At 39.0% G+C, this 22,019-nt stretch overlaps 1 protein-coding gene across 5 annotated transcripts in view; it reads left to right on the plus strand.

Annotated features, from left to right (window-relative positions):
- The window catches only part of HELLS (helicase, lymphoid specific), a 64,705-nt gene extending 54,525 nt beyond the window's left edge, over positions 1 to 10,180 (plus strand). For all 5 annotated transcript variants that reach the window (XM_054522677.2, XM_024253832.3, XM_054522674.2 and 2 more), the window contains one exon: positions 1,168 to 10,180. In XM_054522677.2, coding sequence (XP_054378652.2) covers positions 1,168 to 1,262 — 95 coding nt within the window. In that variant the 3' untranslated portion in view covers positions 1,263 to 10,180. The remainder of the gene's footprint in view (positions 1 to 1,167) is intronic.
- Positions 10,181 to 22,019: the final 11,839 nt, after the last annotated feature.

Raw genomic sequence — 22,019 nt, forward strand, 5'->3', positions numbered from 1 at the left:
AAGAGTAATAAAGGGCCAGAACCAAGACAATTTTGAAGCACAAGATATTCTATACCAGGTATAAAGTCTTATTAAAAATTTAAAAGTCATAGTAATCAAGATGGTAGAATTAGCACATGGTGTGATATATTGGCTAGAAGTACAGTATGGTGAATCTAGAAAGACAGCTTTCATGAAAAGCTAATAAATGTGAAATGGAACTTCAAACCACTAGTAGGAAATTCCTATTAATCAATAGATGATCTGGGGAAATAGTAATTAATAGGGGAAAAATTAACTTAGATTCTCCTCACCTCACACTGCACTTAGAAACTTCAGATAAATTAACAATCCATGTGTTCAAAACCTAAATATTAAAGGTAGAATTTTAACCTAAAAAGACAGGAAAATATATTTATGATTTTAGAATTAGAATTCTTTATAATACAGGAATCACAAATTATATGATAGATTTCATAGATTTTAATTACATTAATAGGAAAGACTACTATAAGACAGATGACACCATAAAGAGATAAGAGACAAACTACAGATAATATTTGCAACATATAACAGGAAGTGTTTAGGATATGCAAGTAAATAAAAGTTGATAATGAAAACAGATAATGTAAGAGCAGGCTATTACCAAGAGAGAAAGAAATATCTAATGAACAGACAAGGATGATTAGAAATCAGTAATACAAATTAAAATCAGATTTCATTTCACAGCTGTCAAATGTTGATAAAAATTTAGGAGACTACATATTGTCATTGATTCAAAATGTTTCTCAAGGTAGGCTTTTTATGGTGTGTTTTCAGCTTTTAAACGAACCGTGATTGGGCCTCTTTTTAAAACATTTCTGACAACATGATTCAAATTGATGTTATTTATTGCTCTTTGACTTGTTTATCTTACCTTAAATTCAGCAAAAGAGATTTTGACTAGCAAATTGATGCTTTAGATTGTATGCTCCCAAGAGTCTGATTCTAGTTGTTGTATTAAGAATAGTGTACCTTTTTGCTTTCACTGCTATTAAATCTTGGTGATTAAGGAAGAGAGTGCCCTGTATTACTGTGAGTTTTATAATTTGGACGACTCACTTCTCATAACATCATATTGGATGTTTCTTTTACGATTTCTTCTTCTTATACTTCTAAAATGTACCTGTTTTAATGTTTTTCCCTTAGATCAAATGAATGCTTCAGGACCAATTAAAGAGAAGATGGGGATATTCAAGATACTAGAAAATTCCGAAGATTCCAGTCCTGAATGTTTGTTTTAAACTGGAGCTCAAGAATAGCTTTTAAAAGTTCTTGTTTACATCTAGTGATTTCCCTGTATTGGGTTTGAAATACTGATTGTCCACTTCACCTTTTTTATTATATCAGTTGACATGTAACTAGTACCATGCGTACTTAAATAGATGGTAATTTTCTGAGCCTTACCAAGAACAAAGAAGTATCCATATTAAGTTTAGATTTTCAGTTAATTTTTGAGACTGAGTAGTATTCTTGGATACAGGCTGATGTGTACTTAACCACTTCCAGATTTATACAGTCTTCCTGTGGAAGTTTAGTAAATGTCTTTTTTCCCTCCTTCTAGTAATGCAGTTCATGGGCTTTAGGTACTTCAGTTATGAAGTAGGCTTTTCATGGGGAGAGATTGGGATTATGCTCTCTGTTGTTTAAGAAATTGTTTGATTTTAGAGTCTATTTCTATGAGATAGTTTACCAAATAAATGTTCCTTATAAGATGATCTCATTAAATTATTTCTTCAGGAATAGCTTAGGTGCAATAATAGCAAAAGACTTGGCTGTCGGTAGGATTTGGTTATTTTGTTTTCTTGGTTTCATTCACTAGTACTATAGGAGTGTGTCATATAGAGATTTCAAGTGGACATTGTGTTAGCACAAGAGAAGTTTCTGAATGAAACTTTAGGGTCTTGAGAAATGACTAGAAATTGGAAATGGTAGTGTATCATGCCAAACAAGACAGACCCTGAAAATTTATAGTAGTGGGTTAACTAGAACCAAATATAAGAGAATAGGCCTTAGGAATATGTAAGTAATGCACAATCTGTAATAGAACAGCATAAAGGCCAAAAGGGGCACAATTTAGACCCTGTGTGAAAGGATATCAGACAATGAGGAAGAGAAATCCTGAATGTACCCCGGAGAGGGGACGTACTCCATAAGCCATACATTTCTGTGTTAGTGTTTATTTCATGGAAAAATATTGCTGTTGCCATGTATATTCAAATGCAGATCAGATGATCTGTTTAGGATAATGGAACCGTCACTTAAGAAAAACTTAATTTTTTTTTTCCTGTGTCCTGTTGGCACAAGTCTTTTCTTTTAAATTTTTATTTTAATCGTTTTGGGGTACAAGTGGGTTTTGGTTACATGGATAAGTTCTTTGGTGGTGAAGAAAAACTTCAGATAGAACATTCGGTTAAATAAAAGACTATAGAGCAGGTTTATTTGTTTTTTAAGTCAAAATGTTAACCCATTACATAAGCATGCTGACCTAGGCTTGCTTGAAACTCATGATCTTGTCCTTAAGAGACCCAGTCTTTCCTGTTACATTGTCCTAAATGACTGGTTTCATAGTTTTACTCTGTCATTGCACGTCTCATATCTCCTCCCTCTCACTTTGCTCCCTATTGCCCTGAGAAAATAGACGCAATCAGAAAAGAATCTTTAAAAGTTGTCACCGTTGCATCTGTAAACCTAGCATCTGTGCCCATCTGTCCCCATCTGCCCTTTATTATATACTGTGGATATATTGTTTGTCCTAGCTTGAGCCAATTGCAATGTCTCATTTCTTTTATAGCAAAACTCCTTGAAAAAGAGTTCTATTATAGCAAAACTCCTTGCCTGTATTCATTGTTTTTAGTTTGTTCTGTTTTTTCTGAACCCATTCCAATCAGATATTCATTTCCATTGGAGCTGGTATTTTTAAGGTCTCGTGACGTCAGTGACCTCATTACTTGATCTATTAGCAGCATTTCATACAGTTGTTGACTCTTCTCCATTAAAACACTTACTTTATTTGGCTTCTAGCAGACAGATTTGCCTGCTTTTTCTTCCTATTTCTCTGACTCTCTTCTCAGTTTCCTTTGCTGTTTCGTTTTCTATCCTCTAAACATTGGAATATCCTAAGCCTAGTTTGGGATTCCCTTGATGGTCTTCATTTCTTTAATAGGAACTGTGCTGGTGACTCAAATTTATATCTCCAGCCAGAACCTTTCTCCTGAATTCCAGATTCACATATCCGACTGTTTACTGGGTGCTTGATAACTATATCTGTACTTTTCATCTTGTTTAATCCAAATTTGCTGCTTTTGCATTTTCCTTAGTTCAATAAATGACAACTTTATTCTTCCAGTTGTTTAAACCAAAAGTCTTAGAGTCATTCTTCTCTTCTTTCCCTCATATTTCATGTGTGATTCTAAAGGAAATCTTGTTGCCTGTGCTTTTTCTTTCTTTCTTTTTTTGAGTCTCGTGCTGTTGCCCAGGCTGGAGTGCAGTAGTGCAATCTCAGCTGACTGCAATCTCTGTGTCCCGGGTTCAAGCGATTCTCCTACCTCAGCCTCCTGAGCAGCTGAGGTTACAGGCGCATGCCACCATGCCTGGCTGATTTTTATATTTTTAGTAGAGATTGGGTTTCACCATGTTGGTAAGGGTGGACTCCAACTCCTGACCTCGTGATCTGCCCGCCCTGGCCTCCCAAAGTGCTGGGATACAGGCGTGAGCCACCACATCTGGCTTTTTTTTTTTTTTTTTTTTTTTTATATAAACAGTTTCACTTCGTCACCTGGGCCGAAATACAGTGGTGTGATCTTGGCTCACTGCAACATCTGCCCCCCGGGTTTAAGTGATTCTCATTCCTTGGCCTCCCGAGTAGCTGGGACTAGAGGTGTGCGCCACCATGCCTGGCTAATTTTCTTATTTTTAGTAGAAACGTGGTTTCACCATGTTGGCCAGGCTGGTCTCGAACTCCTCACCTCAAGTGATCATCTGCCTCTGACTAAGTGCTGGGATTACAGGCCTGAGCCACTGCGCCCAGCCTACTTTCTATAAAAGTCATCATGTCTCCGCCCCTGCCCTCTCCGCCCCACCCCCCGCCGCCCCCCGCATAGTCTGTTTCATTTGATTTTTCCCTTAGTTTAGTGTTTTATTTTGATGTTTCTTCAAATGCCTTGGGATCATTTACTGTTCCTCATATTTAAGAGCAAATGCTTAAAAATTCTTAGAAATACCTTCTTGAATACTTACCTGGCAGGGGAGATACCATGATCAAGAAATACCTTCTTGAAAAGCCTGCATTCCTACCACCTCTCACCACTTCAACATGAAATAGTGATCCCTTACATCTTTTTAGTGTAGTTATATAATTTTTGATTGGCTCAATAATTACTTTTGTTATGGCTGTGTAAGTATTATTAAAGCTTTAGATAAGCCATGGAATATGCTGTGATTTTATTTTCATTCTTGTGCAGCTTTTTTTTTTCTCCCTGAAGTTAATACTTAACTGTTTTTTACCTACCAGTAATTTATATCTAATCACTCTGGAAGTATGAGCCCCTCAGTATGTTAAAACAGATCTCATGATTCAGTAATAAACCTCTCCCTCCAAATATATCCCATCACCTCTACTCCCTGGAACATTCTTCTACACTCCTAGTTTGGACTGTAGAACTGATTCCATCTGGAACCTTCCTTTACCATACTCCTGGGTATTCCTGTTGGCAGTTTCATGTTTTGGAACTACTGTTTACTGTGTCTTGTGTCTCCCTTTTTTTTTTTTTTTTTTTCCCTGTAAGACAGAGTTTCACTCTTGTTGCCCAGGCTGGAGTGCAATGGCTCGATCTCGGCTCACTGCAACCTCTGCTTCCCGGGTTCAAGCTATTCTCCTGCCTCAGCCTCCTGAGTAGCTGGAATTACAAGCGCCCACCACCATGCCCAGCTAATTTTTGTATTTTTAATAGGGACAGGGTTTCACCGTGTTGGCCAGGCTGGTCTCGAACTCCTGACCTCAGGTGATCCACCCTCCTCAGCCTCCCAAAGTGTTGGTATTACAGGTGTGAGCCACCGCGCCTGGCTGGAGCTAACTTTTTTCCTCCTTGGTTTACTCCCTCATTTTGATGGATTATGTTGTTTCGTGTTTTCCCGAGAAAAGAATTCAAGGGAAATGAATTTTTTGAGAACTCGCATATCTGGCTGTATTTTTGTTGGATTCCTACATTTGATGGATAGTTCTGGTTTGGGATTTTAGAGTAGGAATTATTATCTTCTCAGAATTTCGAAAGTTGTTGTGTTGTCTCAGAACTTCCAGTGTTGTGGGAGAGAAAATTAATGATACTTTTTTTTTTTTTTTTTTTTTTTTTTTTGAGACAGGGTCTCATTCTGTCACCCAGGCATGAATACAGCTCACTGCAGCCTTGACCTCCCGGGCTCAAGTGATCCTCCTGCCTCAGCCATCAATTTAGTTTGGACCACAGCCATGCACCAAATGCCCTGCTAAATTTTTAATTTTTTGTAGAGACAGAGTCTCACCATGTTGCCCAGGCTGGTCCTGAACTCCTGGGCTCCAGCAATTCCCCCCAGCTTGGCCTCCCAAAGGGCTGGGATTACAGGTGTGAGCTCCTGCACCTGCCCCGAATGCCACTTTGATTTCCAGTCTCTTGAAGTTCGGGGAACCTGCCTTTTGTTAATGTGAGCTTCCAGTGTTTCTTTGTCTTTTGTATTCTAAATAACACAGTGATGTGTCTTGGTATGGGTCTTTTTTCATTTTTTAAAGAGACTCCTGCTATGTTGCACAGACTTGATGTGGATTCCTGGTTTCAAGTTATCTTTCCCCCTGTGTCAATCAAGTAATGTGGACTACACTCATGTGACACCATGCCCATCTTTATGTTGTGTATCTTATTTTTGTTTTGTTTTACTCTTGAATCAGCTCAGTCTGAAAATATGTCTTTTAATTCATGGGAATTTTTTAGAATGATTTCTTGGAGGGTTTTGTCTTTTGAATGTGTGGTCTCTTCTTTGCCTAGAACTTTTTTTTCCTTTTTTTTTTTTTTAATGAGACATGGTCTTGCTGTTGTCCAGGTTGGAGAGCAGTGGTGCAATCATAGCTCACTACTTTCTTGAATTTCTGGGCTCAAGCCATCTTCCCATCTCAGCTTTCAGAATATCTGTGGCTACAGGCATGTGACACTATGCCCAGATAATTAAAAAAAAAAAAAAATTTCTTGAGACAGGGTCTTGCTGTGTTGCCCAGGTTCGTCTTGAATTCCTGACCTCAGGATCCTCCTATGTTTGCTTCCCAAAGCATTGGTATTATATGTATGAGCCACCACCACTAGCACTTCTGCCTGGAACTTGTAACAAAATTTCTTTCCCCCATCTGCATAGTCTGTTTCATTAAATGATTCTTCCCTTTTTAAAGTTTAGTCTGTCTTTTATTTTGATGCTTCTTCAAATGCCTTGGGATCATTTACTCTTCCTCAAATTTAAGAGCTAGAAGAAATCTCTCTAAGCTCCATGCATGAGGGTTCTCAACAGGTGGATTTTACTACAGTGTGATTTCACTAGACCATTTATTTGAGGGTCACCCAATTGTCAGTATATGTATATGAGAGAGAATATGTACATATATATCTGAGAGAAATTCTGTAATCACTTGTCCTGTGTGAGTATATGTACTTTGCCATTTTTCTTTTGGGGTGAGGAGGAGGGACAGTGTATTAGAGATTTTACTGTTCAAAATGTAGACTTCCTCAGTTACTGTACCCTGTCTATATGTGGATTCCCCTATTCCAGACTGATTCACCCTTTTCAGGGAGTTAGTCGTGACGTTTCTTCCATTGTGAGGGGGAGCGGTAATTACTTTACAGGGAGGTATGGGGCCATGGTGTTTAACTCTTCTTTCAACCACTTCTGGGTTTTTTAGTGAAAACCTCTATCTAACACTGATACTTTAATTTCTCATGTCTATTGAGTCAGTTAACACTGATCCATTTATTTTTCAGTTCCCAAAATCTTGCGTTGCCATTGCTTCTATTTTATTGTCTGGGGGTGTTTAACACCTGTTTCATTTTTTACAGTCATTTTAGTTTCCAGATTTTAGTAAGGGACAGAGGGGAATAGATGGACTCATTTCATGATATAGAAACAAATACTCCCTGTCTTGTCTTATATGAAAAATTATTCTTAAACCAGGCCTTGTCTTTGAGAACCTGATCAAAGTATAAAAAATACTTTTTAGCTTTATTTCTTTAGTGAGTCACTATTCCATATTTTGAAGGTGTTAAGAGGTATGGTAAAAGTGGTACTTGAACATTTCCAAGCAAACATGTGTGATGAAATCCTTCATCAATGTCTTAGCAATGGTATATGATTTTTTTAGTCTTAGCAATTTGAGGTAAGTTTTTTTGTTTTGTTTTGTTTTTTTGAGACGGAGTCTTGCTCTGTCGCCTAGGCTAGAGTGTAGTGGCGTGATCTCGGCTCACTGCAACCTCTGCCTCCGAGCGGGGTCCAGCGATTCTCCTGCCTCAGCCCCCTGGGTAGTTGGGATTACAGGTGCACGCCACCACACCCGACTGATTTTTGTATTTTTAGTAGAGACAGGGTTTCACCATCTTGGCCTGGCTGGTGCTGAACTCCTGATCTCAGGTGATCCGCCCACCTCGGCCTCCCAAAGTGCTGGGATTACAAGCGTGAGCCACTGTGCGTGGCCTGAGGTAAGATTTTATAAGAAGCCTACAAAGCCCTAATTTTTACATTAAGAACATTAAGTGCTTCTGATAGTTTTAAGTTCCGTAGTCTTTATTTCAAAGAATTATTTCGTTCTGAATTTCTATTTAAATTAGTCTAGAATAAGTTTATAAATTTATTTACATTTGGTTGAAATGTATTCTTAAAACTTATTCCACAGTTTCCAGTTTGAGGATAAATGAGATCTAAAGACGGTATTAACTTGTTCATAATTTTTCCTATTGTCCTTCTTAGAAATCTTAAGTATCCTTTAGCCTAATGAATCTATAGATTGGCCCTGCAAGCATGTCACTGGATCTTTTATGTCTTCCTGAGTCTTAGCACTTTAAATTCCTCTATATCCTTCACTGTCTTTCTTACAGCACCCTAAAAGAGTAGCATGTGAACTGTTGCTCTTCTCTAAAGTATTTTAGGACATTTTTAAAATAATATATGAGTGGTTGTTGTGCTAAATACTGTCTACCACAACTCATACAATTAAAGTGGTCAAAGAAAGGTCTCTTTCATTTCTTTTTTCACTTTAAAAAGAAATGTTATTTGTAAAACAGTATAGTCATAACACAGATATGGCAGTGTTTTAGTTTTTTTTTTTTCTTTTTCTTTTTTTGTGAGACGACTTCTCGCTCTGTCATCCAGGCAGTAGCGTGATTATAATTCACTGCAGCCTCCAACTCCTGGGCTTGAGGGATCCTCTCACTGAGCCTTCTGAGCAGCTGGGACTGCAAACGTGTGCCAGTACTCCTGGCTAATTTTAAAATTTTTTTGTAGAGTTGAGGTGTTTTTAAAAAATTTTTTTAAAGCCTTGTTTGCAAACTGTTGCCCAGGCGGCTCCAACTTCTGGCCTCAAGCAGTCTTCCTGCCTTGGCCTCCCAGTAGCATAAACTACCGCACCCAGCCCACAATTTTCTTTCAGTACAATATTAAAATCTTGCAAGCGCTAGCTTGATTTACACTTTTTGTCTGTATCCACCTCTTTTTTTTTTTTATTTTTATTTTTTGAGATGGAGTTTCGCTCTTGTTGCCCAGGCTGGAGTGCAGTGGCACGATCTTGGCTCACTGCAACCTCCACCTCCCAGATTCAAGTGATTCTCCTGCCTCCGTCTTCCGAGTAGGTGGGATTACAGGCATGTGCCACCACGCCCGGCGAGTTTTGTATTTTTAGTAGAGACGAGGTTTCTCCGTGTTGGTCAGGCTGGTCTCGAACTCCTGACCTCAGGTGATCCACCCGCCTCGGCCTCCCAAAGTGCTGGGATTACAGGCATGAGCCACTGCGCCCAGTATATATCCACCACTTTACTATCCACATTAGCATTTCATAAGCTTCTCTTTGCCCTTTTAGTTAATAACCCCATCTCAGGGTGATTCACTTTCGTAATCCGTATTACCATGGATTAATTCTGCATAGCAAAAACTGTGATAGGTGTGTTAAGTAATGAAGTTTGGGGAATGTTAATAAGACGATTTCTCTTACTGTAGATGAAATATATCGTAAGAGAATCCCTCGTGAGATCAGATCAGTTACATGTATATCTTGCCTCTCTTAAGTCTCTACCATTTATTACTGGACTTGAGTTGGGATTTGGAAGTGCCACTGAACACTGAAATTATTCTGTCTGGGTATTTGAATGGTATGAGACAAAAATCCATTTTAATGTTTTATCAAGTTGAGATGTCTCACATGAGTAGTTAGTGCTGAGAATCAGACACAGGCACATTTGGGAGCATGGGGTGGCAAGAAGCTTTGCTTTGTCCTGTTCCTATTGTATTCAAACTTGTTTCTACATTTTTCATTGATTTCTCTTCGTACTAGCACTAGGGCGCAAGGGAAGCCGTACTGGAATATTACACTACTCAGCACAAGACAGGTTTAATCTTTTTCTTGGGGGACAAGATTGGAAAATTGAGGTCTGAGCAGACCTGAAGAGAGGCATCCACCAACTTTGAGATTAAATTCATCATTGATCAATTCGTTATTGTTTGGAATTGACGTTTAGTTGTATTCCTCACTCAGATACGTGCATGATAGCTGCTTGCTAATTTGGTCTTAGCTCACATTTCACCTAGAATGTATGATCTCCCTTTCCCCTACAAAATATCCCACTGTTGCTAATCTGTCTGCCTCATTATTTCCTTGAGATTGAGCCTCTTGTCTGTTTTGTCACCACTATATAACAGCCTGTTGGAAACAAAGCAGTAATAAAGCTAGAAAAACCAAGCGAATACACTGGATTAAAAAAAATACTGTTTCCTAGAATTAAAGAAATAAATGAGGCCAGGCGCGGTGGTGCCTGTAATCCCAGCACTTTGGGAGGCTGAGGCTAGTGGATCACGTGGCCGAGATCACGTAACTGCACTCCAGTCTAGCAACAGTGTGATACCTTGTTTCTTACTTAAAAAAAAAAAAAAAGACCTCATTTGTTAACTGTTAAACAGAAAACAAGAAATACCCTACACCTGTATGCATTATAGAGCAAATAAGAGCATCAAAGACAATCTTACAAATCTTTCAGAGAAAGGTCACCTACAAAAGAACATCGATCAAATAATAGATTTTTTTTTTTTTCAGATGGAGTTCTGCTCTTGTCGCCCAGACTGGAGTGCAGTGGCACGATCTTGGCTCACTGCAATCTTCGCTTCCCAGGTTCAAGCAATTCTCCAGCCTCAGCCTCCCAAGTAGCTGGGATTACAGGCTCCCACTACCATGCCCAGAATTTTTGTATTTTAATTAGTAGAGACGAGGTTTTGCCATGTTGGCCAGGCTAGCCTCCAACTCCTGAACTCAGGTGATCCGCCTGCCTCGGCCTCCCAAAGTGCTATGATTACAGGGTGTGAGCCATTGCACCTGGCTGATAACAGATGTTTTAATAGTAAGATAAAAAGTAAAATTTCCAGTGTGTCGAAGGAAGAAAATTACAGCCTAGAAGTTTATCTTCATGTACATTATTTAAGTGTGAGGGAATAGTTTCAGTGACATGTCATTGAAGACCTTAGAAGATTTCCCTCGCTAAAGGAGATAAAGCAACTGACACAACATGTATTTCTCTGAGTAATTAGAAGTGTTCTTTTCTGGCTGTACTGAAGGGACTTTCATGATTTCTTCATGTTTTTGTACTCTTTTTTTATAATATTGCATAGTAGCTAAGGCCTGGCTGTAGCAGTTATAAACTGTTCTGCAAGTGCGGGAAGTAATAGTTACTCCTATCTCAGGGATGTCGGGTTTAAATGGGTTAATGCACAAAAGGACATTTATTAAATTTAGTCATAATCATCTCAAGGACATGGTAAGTGAAAGAGTGTACATAAAGTACTTCATGTAATGTTTGCCACTTAATGTTCAATAAGTCAAAGAGACCACCACCACTACTACATTTTACTTTTATTAGTAATTAATAATAATAATTAGTAATTCAGTGGTAATTAGTGTACTACCAAAGAAAGTACTCGAGCAGAAGAGCCAAAATTCAAACCATAGAATCATTTTACTGTGCTTTTATTCCACCTCAAACACTAATCTCCAGGCCTTGGATAAAGGGATTATTTCTCTGAAGGGGAAAGGTATCCTCTTTTTGCCCAAGTCACACTTGTGTAATTTCTTATACTGTAAACATGTGGTTCCAATTCTGAGGTATTTTCCTGGCTTGTAGGACCCAAAAAGAAGTTAGGCTTGAGAAATTTTAAGTGAAGAGAACAATTCTAGTTGAGAGTGATTGGATCTTCCTAAAAGCTGACATTTGAAAATTTTGAGGGGAGGGAAAGAAACAGTACCTTTTACGGCATGTAATAGGAAGAAGACCTGGATTTTAGTTACTGCTCTGTCTGATGTCCCAACTTGGGTAAGGCAACATAACATAAATGTCAGTTTCTTCAAATTTGTGATGAAGCTGATAATCCATGCTCAGCTTCCTTTATGGGTCTCTTGCCTATCAAATAAGGTACAGTATGTGAAGATACATTGCAGATTATCTTATGCATTGCTTCAGGGGATGATTAAACCATCCTTTATTATAGCCAGAGTCTAGTCATTCTCTATACCAGTGAAGGCTCCATCCAAACCAGTGTTTGGGGGCATAGTCGTAATTGAAAAATGATTGTTTTCCTTATCTGTAAAACAGGTAAATGGTATTAATCCTCAGGTGGTTGTGAGGATTAAGTGATGCATGTAAAAAAAAGAAAGCTTTGGATAGTACCTGTTATAAGAAACTCAGTGTTGCTGCAATGTATGTATTATAATGGATTTGAAATTTGCCCTAACCAAGAGTCTGAGACAGAAAAAAGGAAGTTAATGTATCTGTTGATCACCATCAAGATGTGGTCTTGAACCTTCAAGATCCTTTTCAGGGAATATGTGAGATCAGAATTTTTATACTGGTACTATGATGTTATTTGGCTTTTCCTCACATTCACAAGTGAACAGTGGAGTTTTCCAGAAGCTACATAATGTCAGGACATCACTGATGGGTAATAGAATGTGTGCTTGTATATTCAGAAACTCAGCTCCAATTTCTTCGATCAATGTAATCCTCAAAAGTTATTTGAGGACCTCAGACATTTTTAAAAATGTAAAGGGGGTGGGGTCAGGCTCAGTGGCTCATGCCTGTAATCCCAGCATTTTGGAAGGCCGAGGCGAACGGATACTTGAGGCCAGGAGTTTGAAACCAGCCTGGTCAACATGGTGAAACCCCATCTCCACTAAAACAAAAAGTTTTCTGGATGTGGTGGCACACATGCCTGTAATCCCAGCTACTTTGGTGGCTGAGGCATGAGAATCACTTGAACCCAGAAGACAGGTTGCAATGAGCCAAGATTGTGCCACTGCACTCTAGCCTGGGCGACAGTGAGACTGTCTCAAAAAATAAAGGTGTACAGGGATAGTATATTTGACAACTTGGTATGTAGGATGTGCTACCTCTAATATTCCATGCTGTTACTTAGTTTTCACTCACTACTATATTTTGGAGATTGGTTCATATTGCTCTGTGTACATTTAATTCTTCAGTGTGTATCCACCACATTTAACTTATTCACTTACAGAACTATGCAAGAATTTCTCTGGTAAATTTCACTCAGTACTTAACGGGTGTCTTTTCAGAATGATTGTATGAGTTTACACCCCTACCAGCAGGACTGAGTTGAGTACCCATTTCCTCACATCCTTGCCAGTACTTCATTTGTCTAATTTTTGCCATTCTCATAATGTGGTAGTTGTTCAATTTTGCATTTCTTCCATTTTATTTTTTTGCATCTCTGCTTTTCTTTTGGTTAGTTTTGCCAGTTCTGCCTATATTAATCTCCCAGAATCAGCTTTTAGTTTTGTTAAATCTCTGACATGTTTTGTTGATTCCTGCTTTCATCTTAAACATTTCTTCGTTGTTAATTTGTGTTTGGTATAAAATAAGCAACATCTTAAATGCTTGATTTGCTTTCGATGTTTATTCTCTAATAAGATATTTAAAGATATAATTTTTTCCCTAAATGCTCTATTAGACTTTTCTCATAAGTTTTGACTGGTAGTGTTTTCATTGTTATTTAATTTTGTGTTTTTTAACTTCTTTCATGATTTCCTTTTAACTGAAAGTTTTCTTAGATATTTAGTTTGCTGGTATATTCTTTTAAAATTGTCTCATTGCTTTCCTTCTATGTTGGATTATTGTCAGAGAACATAATTTGCATGATATTAACTTTTTGGAGTATATCGTTGCATCTTTGTGGCCTAGTACATAGTTAATTTAGTGAATGCTTCCAGTTGTACTTGAAAAGAATGTATATTTTCTGATTATTGAGGGTAAATTTCTCTATATATGTTTTCCTGTTTAATAAATATATAGCTATGTGCATATGTTTTGACTGCTCGGTTAATTATTTTTGAGAAATATATGTGTTAAAGGCTCCATATTTCTGTACACAACTGATACCTGGTATTTGCTCATTTCAAGGTCTTTTTAGTAATGGGCGACGTATAGAGAAAGTAGAGCTGGCTCATCCATCACTTGGGTCAAACCCTCCATCCTTAAACAGTTGCTCATGTGCAGGTGGACGCATCATTGAAGCTTTTCTTTCTTTGGGCACCAGAGTCAGGGATAGATTCAGGCCCCAAAAGACCCCACGGTACTTCCTGGGGCCTTGGGCTCTGTCCTGAACTTCTGTGTCCTGAAATCCTGCTTGAGTCTTGAGTTGTGGGACTCAAGTCCCAGAGGTCCCCTCCCCAGACAACCTCCTGTTCCTGACATCATAGGAGACCATCACCCCCTCCAGCCCTCAATAAGTGCATTTTAAGTGTACAATTACATGAATTTTGACAGTTTTTTATAAGTTACTTGTAATTTTACTTATATATAAAATATCTATCCATAAGCTACTTATAATTTATACTTACATATGTATATATGTTTGTATAACGACTGATAAAGCCTAGATACAGATCATTTCTGTTATCTCCAGTTGTTTCCTTGTGTTATAACCTAGTCAATCCCTGCCCCACCTCCAGCTTCAGGAGCAGCCACTGATGGAATTCTTTTTCCGCCAGTATAGATCAGTGATTCTCAATCGGGGGATTTTTGTCCTCCAGAGGACATTTGTCAAGATCAGGAGACATTTGGTTGTTAAAACTGTAGAGGGCTATTGTAATCCAGTGGGTAGATGCTGGAGATGCTAAACATAAAGCACAGGACAACCCCTTATAACAAAGAATGATGTAGTCCGACAGGATTGTTTGAGGTCACAGAAAGGTGTGAACACAAGGAGGTGGGAATTATGGAGGCCATCTTCAAGTCTGTTTGCCACATACCCCATTCTCTGTCTTCTTTCAGAGATTCTAACTTTAGATCTTTTGGATATATCCCACGTTTCATTCACTACTTTAGTCTTCTCATTATTTTTTTTTCTCTGTGCTCAGTTTGAGATTTTTGACCTGTCTTGAGTTTTCTAGTCTCATATATAACTGGGAGTTATACAATCTTCCAGTTTGTTGGTAAAATCCATTCAGTGAGTTCTTAATTTCAGATGCTGCATTGTTCAGTTCCAGAATGCTTATTTAATTCCTTGTAATATTACCAGCTGAAATTGTTTATCTTTTAATTCCTTTCCCTCTTTTTTTAAACAACATATTAATCACGAGGGGTTGGTGTCTTCAGTCCTATCAGGGTTATTGGGTTTGGGCTATGTTGAAATCTTGGTAAAACTTAGTTCACCTCTAGTTGATCTCTTTTTTTTTTGAGATGAAGTCTCACTCTGTCGCCCAGGCTGGAGTGCAGTGGCGCGATCTCGGCTCACCGCAAGCTCCGCTTCCCGGGTTCACGCCATTCTGCCTCAGCCTCCCAAGCAGCTGGGACTACAGGCGCCTGCCACCACGCCCGGCTAATGTTTTGTATTTTTTAGTAGAGAGGGGGTTTCACCGTGTGAGCCAGAATGGTCTTGGTCTCTGACCTTGTGATCCGCCTGCTTCGGCCTCCCAAAGTACTGGGATTACAGGTGTAAGCCACCGCGCCTGGCCTAGTTTATGTCTTCTATGAGCATGGTTCTCCTTGGCTTTTGATTTATAGTCTTGTGAGTCTCTGGCTCCTTATCCCTGAAGGACTAATTTAGTTTGCCGTTTAGAGGTTTTGATCTAATTGGCTCTTGAGCCTCAGGTTCCCCTGCAGCTTCAAAATCTGGCAGGTGTCTTAAGGTGGAGGACTCTTAGTAGAATCTTGTTTTCTAAGTAATTTGAGATTATAGGAAATTTCACTCTTTTTAGAGGCCACCAGTCTACTTACCTTTTCATTTGTAGCCACAGAATTCAGCAAATGTCCTGTGGAGAAAATGATATGTATTACAGATTTGTCAAAGTTTAAATGTGTCATGCCAGACTCAGAAGCAGCCAAAAAACCCTGCTGATCTTTTTTTCTCTTCTAGAGATCCTCTTTGTGGACCAAGCCTGCCTGATCTACACACACACATACACACACACGCACACGCACACGCACATGTTCAAACTTATTCAAATCCTTTATATCATTTCTTATGTGAACTGCTTAATTTTGAGGGAGGTTTTAAAAATATTTTATCATGATTATGGATTTATAAAATTTTTATTTTGTCAGTTTTTTGCTTTTTGTATGTTGAGGTCATGCTGTCAGATGCTTTAAGGCACATAATTGTTATATAATTTAATTGACAAAACAATCTCTAGTCATAGTTCTCTCTCTCAGGCCTTGTTAATGTTATTCATTTTAATTTGCTTAATAGTAGTATTGTTATCCCATTTTCACTTTGTTAGTTTTTATCAGAAATATATTTTTTCATTTCTTAATTTTCAGTGCTTTTGTTTAGTTACATCTGTTATAAACAGCATTATTTTAAACAAGAAGATTTATAGATTTCTCATGACATATTTTCACTCTTGTGGCTCAGGTTTTCCTTTTGTTGGAGTTCTATGAGATTTTTTTCTTCATCTCCTCTATTCACTGCTGTTATCAACTAAGATGATTTTGACTAGGAGAGCCTCAACTCAGGCTGGTTTAAAAAATAGGGAAATTTCAGTGCTTACTCTAGGCAGGGATAATAAAATAAGAACAATAGGGTCGGTGGCTCATGCCTGTAATACCAGCACTTCGGGAGGCCAAGTCGGGTGGGTCACTTGAGGTCAGGAGTTCAAAACCAGCCTGGCCAACATGGTGAAACCCCATCCCTACTAAAAATACAAAAATTAGTCCGGGCACGGTGGCTCACGCTGTTAATCCCAGCACTTTGGGAGGCCAAAGTGGGTGGATCATCTGAGGTCAGGAGTTCAAGACCAACCTGGCCAACATGGCGGAATCCTGTCTCTACTAAAAAAAAATTAACTGGGCGTGGTGGTGGGCACCTATAGTCGCAGCTATTCGGGAGGCTGAGGCAGGAGAATTGCTTGAACCTGGGAGGTGGAGGTTGCAGTGAGCCGAGGTTGCGCCACTGCCCTCCAGCCTGGGTGACAGAGCGAGACTCTGTCTCAAAAAATAAAAAAATAAAAAATTAGCTGGGCATGCTAGTGCATGCCTATATTCCCAGCTACTTGGGAGGTTAAGGCAGGAGAACCGCTTGAACCCAGGGGTTGGAAGTTGTAGGAACATCACACACCGGGGCCTGTTGGTGGGAGGGATAGCATTAGGAGAAATACCTAATGTAGATGACGGATTGACTGGTGCAGCAAACCACCATGGCACATGTATACCTATGTAACAAACCTGCACATGCTGCACATGTACCCAAGAACTTAAAGTATAAAAAATATATATATTGGACACCTCTAAAGCTACATCTGGTATCAGGCCTCTTTCCCAAAAATGTATAAGTAACAAGAATTTCAATACATCTCCAGAATGCACGCATGTTGAAACCCATTGTGCAAACTTCGCTGACATCAAGGCACCAAAGTGTCTACACATGTAACCATTTATCATGACCTACATTACTAATATGGTCCAAAATACCCTTAAGCTCCTGCTTTAAGGTCCATAAATACCCCTACAGAAAATCCACTGCTACACGCTCAGTCCTCTCTTGCTGAAGTGTCCCAGTACACTCTGCTGCAGTGTTCTTTCTAACAAAACTTTCCTTTTCAAACCTATACTATTGTTGGTAAATTCTTTTGCCAGCAGGGAACCAACCAGTCTTCACTGCCTGGGCTTTGACACCTTGCCTGGCACTTAAAAGTGGAGATTTCCTGTGTCAATTTATCCTACAAATGGGCACCTTTTCAGAACTACTCCTGCATCTGCAGTTTCTTAAAATAAGCAGTTCAAAATAATCAATTCATCAAAGAGGCATATTTTGGAGTGGTATATTATGGTCTCCTACAGTCATAAGAGACTTTGGGGTGATGTGGCCTGATCCCAAACAATGACTAGATTCATAATACAAATATTAAATTACTAGTATGTCAAGTTATGTTATAAAATCATTCCATCTTTCATAAAGCAAAACTTTGTTTATGGAATTTTTGTTTCCCAGCAAGGAACTAAGAAGACTACTTAACCTCTCTAGTAGAATTTCTTAGCCTGGGCAACATGGCAAGACCCTGTCTCTACGAAAATTTAAAAATAAAAAAATTAGTTGGGTGTGGTGGCACACACCTGTGGCCCCAGCTACTTCGGAGGCTAAGGCAGGAGGATCACACGAGCCAAGGAGGTTGAGACTATAGTGAGCTATGTTTGCACTACTGAACTCTAGCCTGGGAAACAGTGAGACCCTCTCTCAAAAATAACAATAATAATAATAATAATTTCTTGAGGTTTTGAAGAATAAATAAATGAAAGGAAAATCCTTGAACATTTGTAGGAGACAGTATTCCTGGCTTATTCAACATTCTCCCGTACCTACTTTTTCCTTCCTAACAGAGTAATACCAATGTAATTCAGTTATCCACCCATTTCCCCAGGCAGCTAAATACTTTGGTGGAAGCTCATCCAACCCCTACATCCAGGGAGCAGCAAAACATAATTTTGCATATATTGCCAGAGATTGCCTCAGGAATTTGACGCAAAGATTCACGATGGGAACTCTCATGGCAAGTTTTGAGGGAGTTATCTTGTTCCTAGGAGAGCACCAAAAATGTAGTCTCTCTTCATCCTCTGGATGTGGTTGTTTCTGAGTGTGATGCCTGGAAACACTTGCTACCAGTATGAGAATGAAGCTGCCACTGAAGAAAAGCATGATGAGAGCTAGAAATACCTGCATGACATCACTGAACCAGAGTCAACCAGCTCTGAAGCATGTCCAAATGTAGACTTCCTATTGTTACAGTAGGTAGCTAGACAGGCATAAGTGGGGCAGGAGAGGGTTCCCCCCACATCCCAGGTGGCCATCAGGTGATGATCAGGTGGTTAACTGTCTCCATAAAATAACTGGTCACAGCCAACACCAGGGAAAGGCAGTCTCCCAACATATAGGAAACACCTAAGACTAGTGATCAGCAGCTTCCTGATAAGATCTCAGGAGTTGGGCAAGTAACCTCAAGCATGCACATTAACAGGCAAAACGGCAGAGTTTAACTGGTATATTACCTTTCAGAGGCATTCCACCTGAAAAGGGATACAAGATGCCAGATGTAGGCCAGCATATAAAACCCTAAGTCCAAGGTCAAATAGTGCACTTGACCTCCAAGATGTTCACTTGGCCCTCTTGCAAGTGTACTTTACTTCATTTCCTGCTCTACAACTTTGTAATAAACTTTCACTCCTCCTCTAATATTTGCCTCAGTCTCTTCTTTTGCCTTATGCACCTCAAATTATTTCTTCTGAAGAGGCAAGAATTGAGGTTGCTGCAGAACCGTATGGATTCACCACCAGTAACATATTTGAGCCAACAGGAATTGTTCTGGGGGTTGGTTAGTAAGCAAAAGGGGAAAAGAAAACCACATATGGGGGTTGAACACCTCAGACAAAGAAGGTGAGGCATAGAGATTTTTTACCACTAGGGAACATATCTGAGCCACATGGCTATTGTAACACTATTATGTGAAGTAGTAAATGATCCCTTTATTTAATTAATTAATTTATTTTTTTGAGACACAGTCTTGTTCTGTCGCCCAGGCTGGAGGGCAGTGTGTTCTCATTGTTCAACTCCCACTTACAAGTGAGAACATGCAGTGTTTGGTTTTCTATTCTTGTGTTAATTTGCTGAAAATGATGGTTTACAGCTTCATCCATGTCCCTGCGAAGGACATGAACTCTTCGTTTTTTATGGCTGCATAGTATTCCATGGTGTATATGTGCCACATTTTCTTAATCCAGTGTATCATTGATGGGCATTTGGGTTGGTTCCAAGTCTTTGCTATTGTGAATGGTGCCACAATAAACATACGTGTGCATGTGTCTTTATAGTAGAATGATTTATAATCCTTTGGGTATATACCCAGTAATGGGATTGCTGGGTCAAATGGTATTTCTAGTTCTAGATCCTTGAGGAATCGCCATATTGTCTTCCACAATGGTTGAACTAAATTACGCTCCAACCAACAGTGTAAAAGCATCCCTATTTCTCCTCATCCTCTCCAGCATCTGTTGTTTCCTGACTTTTTAATGATCACCATTCTAACTGGTATGAGATGTTATCTCATTGTGGTTTTGATTTGCATTTCTCTAATGACCAGTGACGATGAGGTTTTTTTCATGTTTGTTGGCTGCATAAATGGCTTCCTTTGAGAAGTGTCTGTTCTCATATGCTTTGCCCACTTTTTGATGGGGTTGTTTTTTTTGTGTGTGTGTGTGTTTTTTTTTTTTTTTTTTTTTTTTTTTTTGTAAATTTGTTTAAGTTCCTTGTAGATTCTGGATATTAGCCCTTTGTCAGATGGATAGATTGCAAAAATTTTCTCCCATTCTGTAGGTTACCTGTTCACTCTAATGATAGTTTCTTTTGCTGTGCAGAAGCTCTTTAGCTTAGTCACATCCCATTATTCAATTTTGGCTTTTGTTGCCATTGCTTTTGGTGTTTTAGTCATGAAGTCCTTGCCCATGCCTGTGTCCTGAATGGTATTGCCTAGGTTTTCTTCTAGGCTTTTTATGGTTTTGGGTCTTACGTTTAAATATTTAATCCATCTTCAGTTAATTTTTGTATAAGGTATAAGGAAGGGAACCAGTTTCAGCTTTCTGCATATGGCTAGCCAGTTTTCCCAACACCATTTATTAAATAGGGAATCCTTTCCCCATTGTTTGTTTTTGTCAGGTTTGTGAAAGATCGGATGGTTGTAGATATGTGGTGTTATTTCTGAGGCCTCTGTTCTGTTCCATTGGTCTATATATCTGTTTTGGTACAAGTACCATGCTGTTTTGGTTACTGAAGCCTTGTAGTGTAGTTTGAAGTCAGGTAGCGTGATGCCTCCAGCTTTGTTCATTTTGCTTAGGATTGTCTTGGCAATGTGGGCTCTTTTTTGGTTCCCTATGAACTTTAAAGTAGTTTTTTCCAATTCTGTGAAGAAAGTCAATGTTGGCTTGATGGGGATAGCACTGAATCTATAAATTACTTTGGGCAGTGTGGCCATTTTCATGATATTGATTCTTCCTATCCATGAGCATGGAATGTTTTTCCATTTATTTGTGTTCTCTCTTATTTCATTGAGCAGTAGTTTGTAGTTCTCCTTGAAGAGTTCCTTCACATCCCTTTTAAGTTGGATTCCTAGGTATTTTATTCTCTTTGTAGCAGTTGTGAATGGGAGTTCACTCATGATTTGGCTGTTTGTCTGTTATTGGTGTGTAAGAATGCTTGTGATTTTTGCACATTGGTTTTGTATCCTGAGACTTTGCTGAAGTTACTTATCAGCTTAAGGAGATTTTGGGCTGAGACGATGGGGTTTTCTAAATATACAATCATGTCATCTGCAAACAGAGACAATTTAACTTCTTCTTTTCCTAAACCAGGAAGAAGTTGAATCCCTGAATAGACCAATAACAAATTCTGAAATTGAGGCAGTAATTAATAGCCTACCAATAAAAAAATCCAGGACCTGACAGATTCACAGCCGAATTCTACCAGAGGTACAAAGAGGAGCTGGTACCATTCCTTCTGGAACTATTCTAAACAATAGAAAAAGAGGAAATTCTTCCTAACTCATTTTATGAGACCAGCATCATCCTGATACCAAAACCTGACAGAGACACAACAAATAGGAAAATTTCAGGCCAGTATCCCTGATGAACATTGATGCGAAAATCCCCAATAAAATACTGGCAAACCGAATTCAGCAGCACATCAAAAAGCTTATCCACCACGATCAAGTCGGCTTCTTCCCTGGGATGCAAGTCTGGTTCAACATATGCGAATCAATAAACGTAATCCATCCCATAAAGAGAACCAATGACAAAAACCACATGATTATCTCAATAGATGCAGAAAAGGCCTTCAACAAAATTCAACAGTTCTTCATGCCAAAACCTCTCAATAAACTAGGCATTGATGGAACGTATCTCAAAATAATAAGAGCTGTTTATGACAAACCCACAGCTAATATACTGAATGGGCAAAAACTGGAAACATTCCCTTTGAAAACTGGCATAAGACAAGGTGGCCCTCTCTTACCACTCCTATTCAACATAGTATTGGAAGTTCTGGCCAGGGCAATCAGGCAAAAGAAAGAAATAATGGATATTCAATTAGCATTGTCCGATATTTTGCCTGCCTTGGGCCACATTGGAAGCCAATATTTTGCCTGCCTTGGGCCACATTGGAAGCCAATATTTTGCCTGCCTTGGGCCACATTGGAAGGAGAATTGTGTTGGGCCACACAAAATACACTAACACTAATGATAGCTGAT

This window comes from Pongo abelii, chromosome 8, assembly GCF_028885655.2.
Source record: "Pongo abelii isolate AG06213 chromosome 8, NHGRI_mPonAbe1-v2.0_pri, whole genome shotgun sequence".
Lineage (NCBI taxonomy): Eukaryota > Metazoa > Chordata > Mammalia > Primates > Hominidae > Pongo > Pongo abelii.